A 14,584-nucleotide genomic window follows, 5' to 3' on the forward strand; every position below is an offset into this window, starting at 1 on the left:
GGCTGTTGTTACCTCATATTTTGCTACCAATCTTTCTGTAAAGGGGCAAAGGGATTTTCGGGCCATAAGGCAGACACAGCACAGATTAGAAAACAAACTCACCCTAAGAATGTCATAAGTTCCCTTTATAAAAGAAACACCTGCCAAAGTACCCCAGCATCTTTAGGCATAAGAAAAAATAGTCTTCCTAATCAGTGCACCTCCTGGCTAAACCTGAACCATGACATTGTCATGCTCTTGCTATTCATCTTACTGTGTGTGATGTTGTCACAGTAAATTGCTTGCAATGGTTGTTATGTAAGATTCATCATTGATGAGAACTGAATTCAACCAAAGCACAGACATTTCCCTGGGGAAATTGGTTACCTAGGACAACTCAAAACCCCCAATAACCCCTCATGATTTTTTTTATTTGTTTTTGTTGTTTTCAATTTCTAGGACTACCTTTACTCATGTCTCTCATACCTACCTAGGATTTTTAACAGTCATACATTCTTACTGACACTTCGATTTTATTTTTACATTTGTAGCACATGCATTCTCTTTTTTTTTTTTTTTGCTTTCATTCTTCATAGTTCCTATCAGTTGCTTACAGTTAAATGTAGTCTGAAATATTAAATGAAAAGACCTGGAAAGTTTTTTTTTTTCATGAAATAGGTTTAATTTTGGTAGGTTGGTTTTTCCTACAACTAACTTTTTTATTAAATTTAGCCAATTATTTTACATTCCAACGGTAGTTTGCCCTCTGTCTTCTCCTTCCATTCCCTCCCTCACCGATCTCTAGTTCATTCCTCCTCTTTTGCTGTTAAGAAAGGGGCAAGGCCTCCCATGGGTGTTAAAAAAAAAAAAACAACGTGGCATATCAAGTTGGGGTTAGCTAGAAACCTGATACAAGGGAAATTTCTAAAAATCTACAAAGATGACCCTAGCTAAGACTTCTAGCAATAATGGATAAGTTGCCTGAACTGAGCAACAGCCAAGGAGCCTGCATGTTATCAGCCTAGACTCTCTACATATGTGCATCAGTTGTGTAGCTTGGTCTACTTGTGGAACTCCTAGCAGTGGGAGCAGGATCTGTCTCTAATGCTTTGGTTAGCTTTTGTGAGCCTATTCCTCATACTGGATTTTCTTGCCCCACCTTAATCCAAAGGGAGGAGATTGATCCTACCTTAACTTGATGTCCCATGCTTTGTATTTCTATTTAAAAAAAAATATCTGTCTTCGTATATGTATTCTCTTGCTGAATTCTTAATTACTTTTCTTGCAGTTAGGATGTGGTCACCTGTATATTGATTTCTGCAGTCTTCTTTATTGTAATGCATTCATTTTTGAGCTTTTCAAATGTATTCTAGTGGGAATTATTCTATTTATTTATGTACTTTTAATATTTTTAATTAAAATATAATTGCAGTCTTTTTCTCCTTCCCATTATTCCCTCCAATCCTCTCAACACACTTCCTTCATAATACTTTGTTATCACTCAACATAATGGCCTCTATTTCTTTAATTTTTGTTGCATTTATAAACATATTGATATATTCCTAAATATATCAATACTACCTGCAATCCATCTACAGTACAGTTCCTGCACGTAAGGCTTGTGGATCATAGCAGAATAGGTGGAAAGATGGTAAGATTCAGAGAAACAGGAAGTTTGTTATGACATTTTTGTCTCATAGAAAAGTCAAAAAAGCTACATCCATGAAGTCTCATCAACATGGCTGTCTAATCAAGATCTGAACAAGCATGATGACAATAGACATGTTTACATGAGAAGTGGGAAAGATCATGGTGCTTCAACCCTAGACAAAGATTTGTAGGCAACTAAGGAATGCAGAAAACAGAAGGAATAGTCTTCCCTGTGGAAGAACCCTCAAATTGGTTTCCAGTATCAAGTGGTCAGCCCTAAAGTCATACATACAAAAAACAACTTTATAATTGCTTTATTTCTGTGCCTTCTCTTTCTATATTTATATTCCCACCACAGGAATTTCACTTTAGTCCTTAGACAAGTTCCTGTCATCTGAGAGTACTAATTCTGCTAAGTATGACCCAAATGGGATGTTTGACCAAATAAGGGAGCTGATGTGTGGTTCTTCCTGGCCTGGAGAACTGGTAGTGCCTGCTTCCTGTGGACTAGAAGCAATGGTCAGTCTTACTCTCCTTGTCTTTCATGGGTTTGACAGTATCTCTTCCTCCCTTAGTTTTCTGGTGTTGACCTAGATCTGACTCTAGTAATATTGGTGGAAACTCTTGAACATGGGTCCTCTATGGTCATTCTACTATTATGCTTAATGATTTATTTTGATGCTTATGCAAAACAGTTGTTTTCCATTCTCCTACAAGGTCCCTTCACATAGGAATCGCTGTCACTTTACCTTGTCCCTCTTTTTTTCCCTCTCTTCTTCTAGCTTGGCCCCAGAGACTGTGACTCTCCCCAAGCTGAGATTATGTCTTTCCGTTTTCCCCCAGAGTTCTCATCTCTCTAAGCAAAAGAATTATGACCAAAATATTTATGTGCAGAAGTGAGGTCCCCACAGCTGATGTTCTCCCATGTTCTCAGTCCCAATTTAAGTGCATCTTAGCCCTGTTTCGTCTCATTCACTGCAGCTAAGAGCAGCCAAGGCAAATGGAGGGATGACATTGCAATTTGCATTTTTCCCCTCTCACAAAGTTCTGTCCTGTTATCTTGGGAAGTGTGGCTACTAGGCTTAAAAATTTCACTTTGGTTCTCTTTCCAATGATGGCTCCATTTCACTCCTTCTCTTTTTAAATGATACATACTGATAACTGGGGAGTACTTTGGCTGATGGCACGGTCCTTAATGTGGGTAAGAGAGTTCCTCTCCTTCCATCAGAGCTTGAGGAATGCAGACCCTCCAAGGTCTCACTCATGACAATTGGTTTCCCAAAAAGAACACAAAGCAATTACAAAGGGAGGGGAATCATGCATCTTGAGTCTGTGTGCTACAAAGAAAGCATTCTTACTGGCGAAGCCTGAAGAAGCTTTGCATGGTTTCTGACACACCTGCCCCACAGCAGTGGCTGTAGCTCAAAGCTCAATCCATATTAATCAAAAAGCTTAATATACTTTAAAAGATTCCTGTCTTAGAAGATGGAAAGTATGGAGCTCAACTATAGAGTTAAGGAAAAATAGTAAGCATCTCTTGTTACATTTTAGACTTAAAATGGATAGCAGAGACCTGCAATTGGATGTTCCACTATGCCACACAGGCAATATTTTTAAATTCCCTTTTTCATTCACCCTCGATACTTAGATAACACCCTAAAGACATAACTTTCTTCTCACCCAACCCCCACACCACTGAATTGGAAATAACTAAAATTCTGCATTCAATACAATAGGATCCAATCCAAAGAATTACTATCAGAATCACCCAGTGATTCTTCTAACAATGCCCAGAAGCTGAGATTTAACAAAAGAATTTTAGGTGAACCTATAGGAGCTAATCTATAGAAAATACTTGAAACTTTTTATGAAGAGAATCCTCTTCACATTAAAGATGAGGAAATGGGTTGAGGGTAGCATGTTAAAATCTCTTAGAAAAGTTATCAAAATTATCTAAGTAAAAGAAGACAGGTAAGGCTAAACCCTGGCCAGTATTCATATGTCTCAGAAGCTTAAAGCAACTGACCTGTATTTCTTGACACCTTAAGACTCCATCATGGGTTCTGGGGCAAGCAACAACTACAGGCCCAGAGAAGCTGCATCTCAATGAACACTTGCGTGGTTTTAAATGTGAAAACAATGGCTTAATTCAAAATGAGCAAATCTTGTCAAGATCTGATGGAAACACTATTCAATGACAATATTGTTTCCTAACAAAGTGTATTTTAATAGAAGAAAATGCCATAGTGTTTCTAATACATTGCACGTTAATTTAAAAATTAAAAAACATAATGCCGATCTGTCTCTTCACTACTTTTTTCTCCATGTTAGAAGCTCTCTCCTCCCATCAACATCTTTCACCTTATAGCTCATGGAAAAAGTGTGAATCTGATTTCTCTTATTAGATATAACTTAAATCTCAAATCCTTTTACCACATGAGAAAATTTATCAGCTCACTCAACATTGTCATGTACTATCTATGTGACAAGTCCTGCATTTGAGGCTAGAGGACACAGGTTAGCAATCTGCATGGTTCTCCTAGAGCATTTACAGTCTGTAGAGGAAAGGGAACTGCCATATGGAAGACACTACAACAGGGCCAATGCAGTTATGATTAAAACAGTGTAGTCATAATGATTCTCAATCTGTACCAGTCTGAGCCTGTCTTCTCAAAGAGGGCAGGACAAAGGGGAAGAGCATTCCAGGAAGAGATTGCAGCATGGGCAAAGGAAAAGGGGCAGGAATATCCACTGGTACTCTAGGGACTGCACATAATGACTGTGAAAGATAGGTATGGAAGGTTATTAGGATAAAAAGATCCTTGGCTGTATCCAGCTTATATTTTTAAGTCAGTACTCAGGTAAGACTTTTGGAAAAAGGACTGAGACAGTGGGGCTGATCTAATGGAAGCTCACTAAGGCCAGCTGGATGATGAAGCATGTCATCAAACCGGACTTCCTGAACGTGACTGACAAGGGGGGCTGACTGAGAAGCCAAGGACAATGGCACTGGGTTTTGATCCTACTGCATGTAATGACTTTGTGAGAGCCTAGTCTGTTTGGATGCTCACCTTCCTAGTCCTGGATGGAGAAGGGAGGACCTTGGACTTCCCACAGGACAGGGAACCCAACTGCTCTTTGGACTGGAGAGGGAGAGGAAGGGGGATAGGGGGAGTGGGAAGGAAATGGAAGGATGGGAAGAGGTGGAAATTTTTAATTAACTAATAATAATAAAAATAAATAAAAATTAAAAAAAGAAAATAAGGGTGAAAATTGTCCTCTCAAGGAAGGTACAACGAAACTGGAGAATGGGAGGAAGATGGGCAGAAAGAGGAAAATCTAGATGGTAAGACAACATACTCAGTAATGGAAGAGTGACAGAGGGGGAAGCATCCCAGAGGCCACACCGGTGGGGGTGGGACTAGTATTGTATCATGACTCTCCCACTCTCTTCTTCCTTTGACTCTATCTTGCTGTAAAACCCTTTCCTCCTACTCCCCCCCCCCAAAAAAACTAAAACAAAAGTACCCAAAAAGAAAACTGAAATGTGACCAGCATTTTACAATCCATCACCTCCTAAATGTTTCTCGGTACCCATACGATTGTTTCCCTGTTTTTTTTATTGTGAAAAAGGTTCTTAGTCAGTGCATCAGCTAGATGGAGTGAGGCATACTTCAGAGAAATGCACCTAACAAAATAATATATGATTGCTCATGTTTTTCCTACTGCTTCTGAAACCATCTGGGCTTGTTTATCTATTTGCATATCTATAGAGACAGCATCTAATGAACTGATCTTAACCTTGGCCTCTGGTCCTCCTGTCTCTACTTCCCAGAGGCTGGGATTATAGGTATGGACTACCACACCTTGTATACACAGTGCTGAGCCTTGAGTTCAGGATTTCATGGATGATAACAAACACTGCATTGATTGAGCTATGTCTTTAGCCAGGCTTCCTTTTAATCTTTTTGTTTGTTGTCGCTTGTTTCATAAATAGTAATACCAAGAAAAGCTAAAACACTGTAAAAATAAGAATGAAAATAAAACAACACATACTGAAAAGATTAAAATTAACAAAGTTCTAGAAATAGTCATAAATGAATACAGTTACATGGAGAATATAAGTGAAACTGTGGCACACTGCCTAGGTCAGTACTAACAGTCTTCTGTATGGGAATAATTAGGGAATTTCTCCTCTAAAGTGAGAAAAAAATTTACTGTGACTATTTAATTCAAACGAATAGCAGTTGCATTAGAAGTTTGTTTACTGAACAGTAACTACTAATTGGGAAAGAAACCTTTGTGTTTAGGTGAGAATTTAAAAATGTTTCTGGTGCTTCAGATTCATAAGAAGATATAATTTATTGAAGGAGCACTTACAGAAATGTATTGGAATTGAACTTCTCACCATTATGGGAACAATAGAAATGCAGAGATTCACTTGTAATTAAAATTACTGGTCAGCACACTGAATATGATAGAAGAGAAAGTGGGAAGTAGACTGCAACACATGGGCACAGGAGACCACTTCCTACTTATAACCCCAGTAGCACAGACAACAAGAGCAACATTGGATAAATGGGACCTCCTGAAACTGAGAAGCTTCTGTAAAGCAAAGGACACTGTCATTAAGACAAAAAAGCCATTCTACTGAATGGGAGAAGATCTTCACTAATCCCTCCTCAGACAAAGATCTGATCTCCAAAATATATAAAGAACTCAAGAAACTAGACTGAATTGAACAGAGAATTCTCAACAGAAGTTCAAATGGCCAAAAGACACTTAAGATCATGTTCAACCTCCTTAGCAGTCAGGGAAATGCAAATCAAAACAACTTTGAGATACCATCTTACACCTGTCAGAATGACTAAAAGAAAAGACACCAATGATAGCTTATGCTGGAGAGGATGTAGAGTAAGGAGAACACTCATCCATTGCTGGTGAGAATGCAAACTTGTGCAACCATTTTGGAAATCAGTGTGGTGGTTTCTCAGGAAATTGGGAATCAACCAACCTCAGGATCCAGCAATACCACTCTTGGGAATATACCCAAGAGATGCCCAATAATACTACAAAAGCATTTGTTCAACTATGTTCATAGCAGCATTATTTTCAGTGTGCCTGATCTAATGGAAGCTCACCAAGGCCAGCTGGACCGGGACTGAAAGAGCATGTGATCAAACCGGACTCTATGAATGTCTCTGGCAATGGGGGCTGACTGAGAAGCCATTGATAAAGGCACTGGGACTTGTTTCTACTGCATGTACTGGCTTTTTGGGATCCTAGTCTATTTGGATGCACAGCTTCCTAGGCCTAGATGGGGGGGGGGGGGGCTTGGACTTCCCAAAGGGCAGGGTTCCCTGCCCTCTCTTAAGGAGGGAAGAGGAAAGAAGAGAGTGAGTGGGGGAGCAGGAGGGGATTGAGACGAGGGGAGAAAGTGTAAATTTTTGAGTGGAAAAATTAAAAGACATACTAAAAAAATAAAAAAAATAAAATTACTGGTCAGTCAAAGGACTCAGACAAGTGTTGTTTGGAAACACGAGGAACCAGATCATGGCAAGCTCTTTACTGGTTTTTCTTTCTATTTTTACTCTGTAATTTTGAGTGAATGAGTAAAAGTAATAACCAATTGATAAAAAATAAATCTGGTCTTCTGTTTAGCCTATACCCAGAAGCTTTAGGTCTAAGACACAATCTTCTTCCTTATAAACTACTTTTCCAATCAAAGCATTGAAAAACATGGGCCCAAGTTCTCACTCAACCTGATGGCATGAAGATACCAACCCAATGGGATGAGTCATAGTGAACCCTGGAAGGGAAAGGGTCACCATAACCTGACAAGCAGATGTAGCCATGTGATACAGCTGGGACTCTGGGACATTAGGACATGGCACACACCTAGTTCATTGCTTCATTTCTCAAAAGACCTTTCCCCGCTACTGGGAATCAATGCCATTCTTCTATCTGAATCCTCTAAGGGCATAATGTTAATTAAGGAAATGGGTAGGATTAGCCTCCTTTGCTCTTTGACTTATTGGAGGCACTATCGTGTTTAGAACCGCCCGAGCTGTTGATAAATGATTAACAATCCACAGGGAATAAACTTTCAAAAACACAAAATGGGGACGAGTCCAAAACACCTGCTAACACCTTGAATTCTGAGTTTTGACAAAAACCCACGTTCAAAACAAGCTTCCTCGGCTTTTGTTGCATTCAGCGTCGGAGCACGGATTCCTTCAGATGTAAAACGAGAGCTCTGGCATGTCAGCCTTCGTCTGTTGGTTTGTTAGAAGGTTAACTATAATGATTTGAGCAAAGCATTTGGCAGAATGCCTGGACCGGAGGAATGCTCTGCAGAGATGTCCATTCTCCTTCCCTCTTAAGGTTGCTTAAAAATTCTCTGAGGGTCCCTTTGTTGTTGACACTTGCTCTACCGTAGATGGAGTCAAGATAGGAAGCAAGGCCAGTGCCTAAAAGCACTAGTAACAAGTAGAAGAATTAAAATATCAGTCAACTAGTCCGGTTTTATCCCAGGCTTTTTCAGACCCAGGCCAGCTGGCCTTGGTGAGTTCCCGATAAAACATCCCCATTGTCTGAGTGTGTAGGTGCACCCCTCACGGTCCTGAGTTCCTTGCTCGTGCTCTCTCTCCTTCTGCTCCTGATTTGGACCTTGAGATTTCTGTCCGCTGTTCCAATGTGGGTCTCTGTCTCTGTCTCTTTTCATCGCCTGATGAAGGTTAATATTCAGGAGGATGCCTATATGTTTGTCTTTGGATTCACCTTCTTATTTAACTTCTCTAGGAACGTGAATTATAAGCTCAAGCTAGCTGAACATAGCGGAAAATGAGGACTACTGAGAAGGCAAGAACAATGGCAGTGGGTTTTTGATCCTACTGCACGTACTGGCTTTGGGGAGCCTGGGCAGTTTGGATGCTCACCTAACTAGCCCTGGATGGAGGTCGGCGGTCCTTGGGCTTTCCACAGGTCAGGGAACCCTGATTGCTCTTCGAGCTGATGAGGGAGGGGGACTTGATCGGGAGAGGGGGAGGGAAATGGGAGGTGGTGGCGGGGAGGAGGCAGAAATCCTTAATAAATAAATAAATTTAAAAAAATAAAATATCAGCCAACATTCATTGCTTCTTGGTTCTATGTCACAGCGATCCACTGTGTTTTTAAAGGTAAATGTGGGCTTTGTTTTGCTTGAATTTTTCTGTTACCTTACTGCCGTGTCTCTCCAAATGCAGGCTCCCTTACTTCAGTAACAAAAATGTTACCAGTAAATCAATTCACATCCTTGTCAGTGGAAGCCTCTGTCAAGTCTCATACCTCTTGCCTGCTTTCATTTCAAGAGTTAAAATAATGCTCTTTTACGTTTAGGTAGAAGTCGGTTAATAATAAAATATCTATCCAAAATAGTCAAAAAATGAAATTCTGTTTTTGTGTGAGGAAAAAATTTCCCATTAACCTTAAATGAATTTTAACAAATGAGCTGATGAGAAGGAAACACAGGAACACACCCACAAGGACAGCGTGTTTGGGGCTCCTCGCTTGGCACACAGGGTACTTGGACTAATGCATAGATGTAATATACTCTTATCATTCCATGTTTGGAAAAGAAAAATCAATGAGTACATTTCTCAGCAATAATGTACTTTCCAGTTAGTGAACCATGAATTCACACTATTGCTTTTAATTTATGGATTTGTTTTCTTTTCTCTGTGGGCTCATATTTATTTTCCCTAAAATTACGGTTGGTAATTAGAGTGAGATTCATCTGTACGTCAGAGGAGCGGCACAGAAGATGTGCGGCCATGGCACGAAATTGACTTTAGTTTAATTTCCTGTGTTCTCTGCAATAAGTAAGACCCGATGTTGAGACTAAGGCAGAAATGTTCAAGTATGGCAAGCACCCTGTGTGAATCAAAATGTGCCCATGAGAAGACTCTGACACATCGGGAAATTCCTAAGACCAGGGGGCTTAGTAGAGGTTATTATTCACACTAGATAGAATGACAGACTTGCAGACGTGATGGGGAGGAGCTAAATTAGAGCCCTGTATGTATGAGTCAATTCTGTTGTCTGGTTTGTCCACTGGGGTCACACAGCTGCCTATTCTCAGGGGTGGAAATCAAGTGTTGGGAGCCGCAATGAAAAGATCTTGCCTCGCAGAGGCCCACCCACACCTATAGAGCAAAAAAACCCTTCCTCTGCTGACTTTGCAGATCGAGAGGGCCTCCGCTAAATATAAAACACTCTATTACTGCGTATAAACTTCTTTAGAGATTTCTTGGTCGGGGGCTAAGACTTGTGAGAGGAGCTGGAGTGTTTATTGTGTAACAGTTACTTATTCCGTTTTATTAATTCAACAGCACTCATGAGAAAAGAGCATCGGGAAGGCAGGCTCTCTTCCACTCCGAGGAGGTAAGAATCGCGCTAGCTGTCCAGGCCACACAGGAAGGGAGACTGGGAGGCCCTTGCTTCCTGTTCATTTCATCCTCACAACAAGCCTGCTTTGATCCCACTCTTAGGAGCAAACAGAAGCACAGGGAGGTTATGTAAGTGGTTCAGGTCACACAGCTTGCAAGCGCTAAATACGGCATCTCAAGCAGAGAGCCTCTCTTGAGCACCTGTTCTCCTACCACCAAACCGCACTTGTGCCTGGCACAGAGAAGGCGCTCCGCTCACTGTTTGCTAGTTCAGATCACGTCACCAAAACATGGGAAATTCACTGAGTTTAATATTCTGGATTTAATAGACTGGTTCTTTTCAAAAGCAAGCCAAAAGATATTCATAAACACACCGACGTAAGTACACTAAAATCTGAAATATCAAAGCACGGTAAGATGATTTATTACATTTTCTGATTAACCTGGAAAACAACTTCACATTTTTGATGTCTCTATTCTAGGAGGAAATTAAATTTCTGGGAAGTTTTGCGGCTGACTCTAGACCCTGTGCTGCCAATTGTTCTGCCCAGGGCTGTCTAACCGACAGCCCACAGGCCTCCTGTATCCTAGAATAACTATGAATACAACACAGCCCATTTGCAGATGACAAGAGCGTCATGTCACAGTGTCACAAGAATAGACATCCCTGATAGTCTTTTATACAGAGATTTATGATTGCCTATTCTCAGGGGAAGGGACTGTTATCCACGATGCTCCTCATTGGTTGATAACTTGAAAGATCAGCTGTTCTTCCTTTCATCTAGTTGACAAGTGGAAAACAATTCTTGTTGATTGCTATACTTAATTATTCCAGTTAACAATGCCAAGAAGCAAATAAGATTAACTATTAAACAAAGAAAATAGACAAAATGTAATACATAGCGAAACATAAACTATTACTGTCCGTTCAGCTTTTAACCAGATTGTCATCAATATTGAAGGACAACCTAAGTAGCTCAATAAATGTGCCAGTCTGAGCTCTAGGCTTACTTACCTTGGTGCGGACAACGAGAGGGAGTGGCAATAGAAGGAGAACACAGAGAATCACAAGGAGAAAGCGGCGATAGACCAACACATAACTGAGGGGTTTCATTGTCCTGAGCAGGTACCTTCAGCAGTGTCCGCTTCACCCTCAGGCAGATGTTAAATAACCAGCTTGGATTAATAATTTTCTACCTGATCATCTTTACTTACTGCCTCAGACCGAGTAGCGTTAGTTAAAATTAAAACTCATTTTTATTGCTTTACTATCACAATTAAAACAGAGAGATAAGCCCAAGAATGCTTGAGGACTCAAAGACCATTTGCTTATGTGATTTGTAAAAGGTAAGACTAGTTCCTTTTCTCTTTCTTAGCGCAAAGTAACTGGACTGTAGCCTGGAGCGACCAGGGGAAGGTAAAATCATAACGTTAACCAAGAGTGTCCACTCTCAACCCCCGCTGCCTCTTTGGATGACTCCTGGCTTCTCCTAGCTGGAGCTGTCCCGCTTGTGATCCCTTCAGTATCCCTCCAGAGCCCTGCCTAAGAAAGTGTACTCGTGTCTAAGGTGAAACAGCAACTCCAACAGCAGGGATTTCAGCATTGGGGAGTGAGTAAAAGAAAGGGTGTTAGGTGTTGACAAGGTTTTCTGGGGCTTACCAGGTCATGTACCCAGTCAGCCTTCTAAAACAGTGATAACAATTTTTCCTTTCACTTTGAACACAAGATAATCCATGTCTCTTAGAGATCCTAATACCACTTTTTGGTAAGAAACAAAAATAAACCTTGTAGAGACCCTCGCATTTAAGACAGTTACGGGTTTGAATTGATATTATTGCCCTAATACTAGCTACATACTTGCCAAGGGAGCTGTAAAGAGATAATTCACTGGGGTCCTTCAAGATATGTGTGTGCCTGTGTGTATGTGTGCGAGGGCCTCCATGTGTGCATGACGAAAACTGTTACAACATAGACTAGAGGAGATGGCTAGGGATTGTCTGGTGTGCTTTAAATTGTAAATTGATTAGCCACTAAGATTCAACTAAGCAACTCTGCACTGTGCCCCAGATATCAGCAAAATGCTTACCCAGAACTCCTGTACTTTATAGTGGCTTTCTCTTGACACAGACTTCACTCTTATATAACGTATGGTTATTATTTAGATCAGACTTCTAATTCCATAGTGGTGTTGACTCTGTTTTATTTTTCTGTCAAGGAAAAAAATTATTTTCAATAACAATCCCTGTATTAATAATGTAAGTAAGAAAATTTCCCCTCTAAAATGATATATTTCCAGCCAAATCACACAGAGGGTGATTCAGGAAAACTAGACAAGTAAACAAAAAAAAATATTCTGAATAAGTATAGTGTACTATATAAAAAAATTTCACAGATGAAAGAAAGGGTGATTGCCATCTGAATAATGATAGTCATACAATTGTGACGATCCACAAAGTAGCAATAATAAAGAACATTAAGAACAGATTAAAGGAGCTGTTTATTTTTCCCACGAAGGCCCTGACTAGTTTATCACATGCTTTTCCTTTTTTTTTTTTGATTTTTTTGAAGGAAAACTTTTGCTCTGATTATCTTAGGCCGCCTGGTGTGAGCATTTGAACTTCACTGTCTCATCTCAGAGGATATGACATTGTGAAATGATATCAAAAAATGAAATGGCATTTGTATGTCATCTGACAGAAATGAGGGCCTAGGCAGTGTTGGGAGAGGTGACGCTTCAGTGGCACAGAGGCTAAGAAGAGCATTTGGTGCTTGTCTGTGCCTCTGCTCTCTTCCAGGGACAGTCTCTCCCCATAGGAAGGTTCTCAGGACCCTCATTTCTGAGGCCTGAAGCTGCAGCTAGACAGGCCTTTGGTGGGTGTCCACACAAGAAGTTTTAGCCCATAGTTACAGAACATCCACCCTCTGCTTCATGCCTACCACACAGCCATTCCCCTAATACTCAGCTATGTTCTCTAGCTGTCACAGACAGAAAAGATCTGACAAAGTAATTTCCAGTCAACTCAAAGGATTAGTAGGTGGCAAATGTCACTCAGGAGTTTCCAAGGAATGAATAGTCAAGAATTTAGAAGCTTCTAAAGAATGTATCTTAAGAGAATGCAAATTGTGCCCTGGTGTTAATCAATTTCAAGTAAAAGACAAGTTAGTTTCCCATGTTAGTTTGCCTCATTTTTAAGCAGAGAAACCTAAACTTCTGTAACATACTACAGTTGTGTTATTTTAACACACAGTAATTGTGTTGTATAGAAATTAAGTTGTATCATCAGGTGAACATCAGTTAATTTAAAACACATTCTGTTCAAATGTTTAAAAAATGACCAATACTACTGTCTTGTACACCATATTGTACTATGCTCCAGGGATTTTGTCGTTGCGACCCTGATTAATTTTCAAAACCTAATACAATCCAGGCAGGTGATGCTGGCCTATAAATATAGTTACTCAAGAGACTCAGGGAGGAAGATTGTAAGTTCAAGTACATTCCAAGGTACAAAGTGAGCATAAGAAAATATAGTAAGCTTAAGAAAATATTTAAAAGCAAAAAGGGGGATTGGTGTGGGACAGTAACTCAGTGGTAGAGTCCTTGCCTAGTAAGCATGAGACTCCAGGTTCACTTTCTAGTAGCAGGAACATACACCAATACAGTCATGAACATCTGTATTGTTATTTGCTGTTATTATCGTCTGTGTTTTGTGGAAACATGTCAGATAAAAATGTGCCAGGAATTAAGTGGCATAGTAATAGCTTGAATTGAACCTTTTCTGACACCTAAGGAAATGCTTTCTTTTTAAAAAAAAAAAAAGCTATTCCATATATCTACAATATTTTCTCTGTATTCAGCTCACAAACAAATAGAGACTTTGCATATGGGTTGGTAAGCCTAAGGGTTGTACCTTTGTCATTTACTCTTAGGCATTATGGATAACACAAGTGAGATGAAAGGTTTGAACACAGATGGAAGAAGCCCCTTCCCCATCTGGCTTAAGACAGTTTGATCGCCCATCACACTTGGGTGGTGCAGACAATCAGGGGGAACAGAGAGGAAGTGAGTTTCCCTCAAACCTGTTTTCTGGTTGCCTTTTCCTTATGACATATTCATTGTCAAATGTGTGCTTTTCTTTGAGCCTTTCCTGCTAAGAAAATGCTTTCCTTCTCTCCTTCAAATTTGATCTTACTAATTCATGTTCATTTTGCTTCTCTATAATGGTAACTCCAATCTGTGCCCAACTCCCTGATCCATTACTTCAAAAGTCCATCCCAGGAAGCCTCTTGTATTTGGATGCATCCTGGAGTGCTTGACATAAATGCAAATGGCTGTAGCATTGAACCAAAATGAGTCTTGACACTCCTAATGCTTATGTAGCTTTGTGTGTAATTTCATGCACCCTAAAATTTGAGAATTATTGATTTAATATTTGGCAATATTGATTTAAATCTCTTTCATGTCTCTGAAGTAGAATAACTTACTTCATTCACTATTTTACTAATGCATATGGATCTTTTTATTTAT

The 14,584-nt window shown here is 39.9% G+C and overlaps 1 protein-coding gene across 1 annotated transcript in view; it reads right to left on the reverse strand.

Annotated features, from left to right (window-relative positions):
• Slc13a1 (solute carrier family 13 member 1) overlaps positions 1 to 11,173 on the reverse strand; it is an 85,902-nt gene extending 74,729 nt beyond the window's left edge. Inside the window, exon 1 of the mRNA XM_041675668.1 lies at positions 11,071 to 11,173. Coding sequence (XP_041531602.1) covers positions 11,071 to 11,169 — 99 coding nt within the window. The 5' untranslated portion in view covers positions 11,170 to 11,173. The remainder of the gene's footprint in view (positions 1 to 11,070) is intronic.
• Between the last annotated feature and the right edge of the window lie 3,411 nt (positions 11,174 to 14,584).

Source organism: Microtus oregoni, unplaced genomic scaffold (genome assembly GCF_018167655.1).
Source record: "Microtus oregoni isolate MIOR12 unplaced genomic scaffold, Mior012 000026F_ref0000081, whole genome shotgun sequence".
NCBI classification, from domain to species: domain Eukaryota; kingdom Metazoa; phylum Chordata; class Mammalia; order Rodentia; family Cricetidae; genus Microtus; species Microtus oregoni.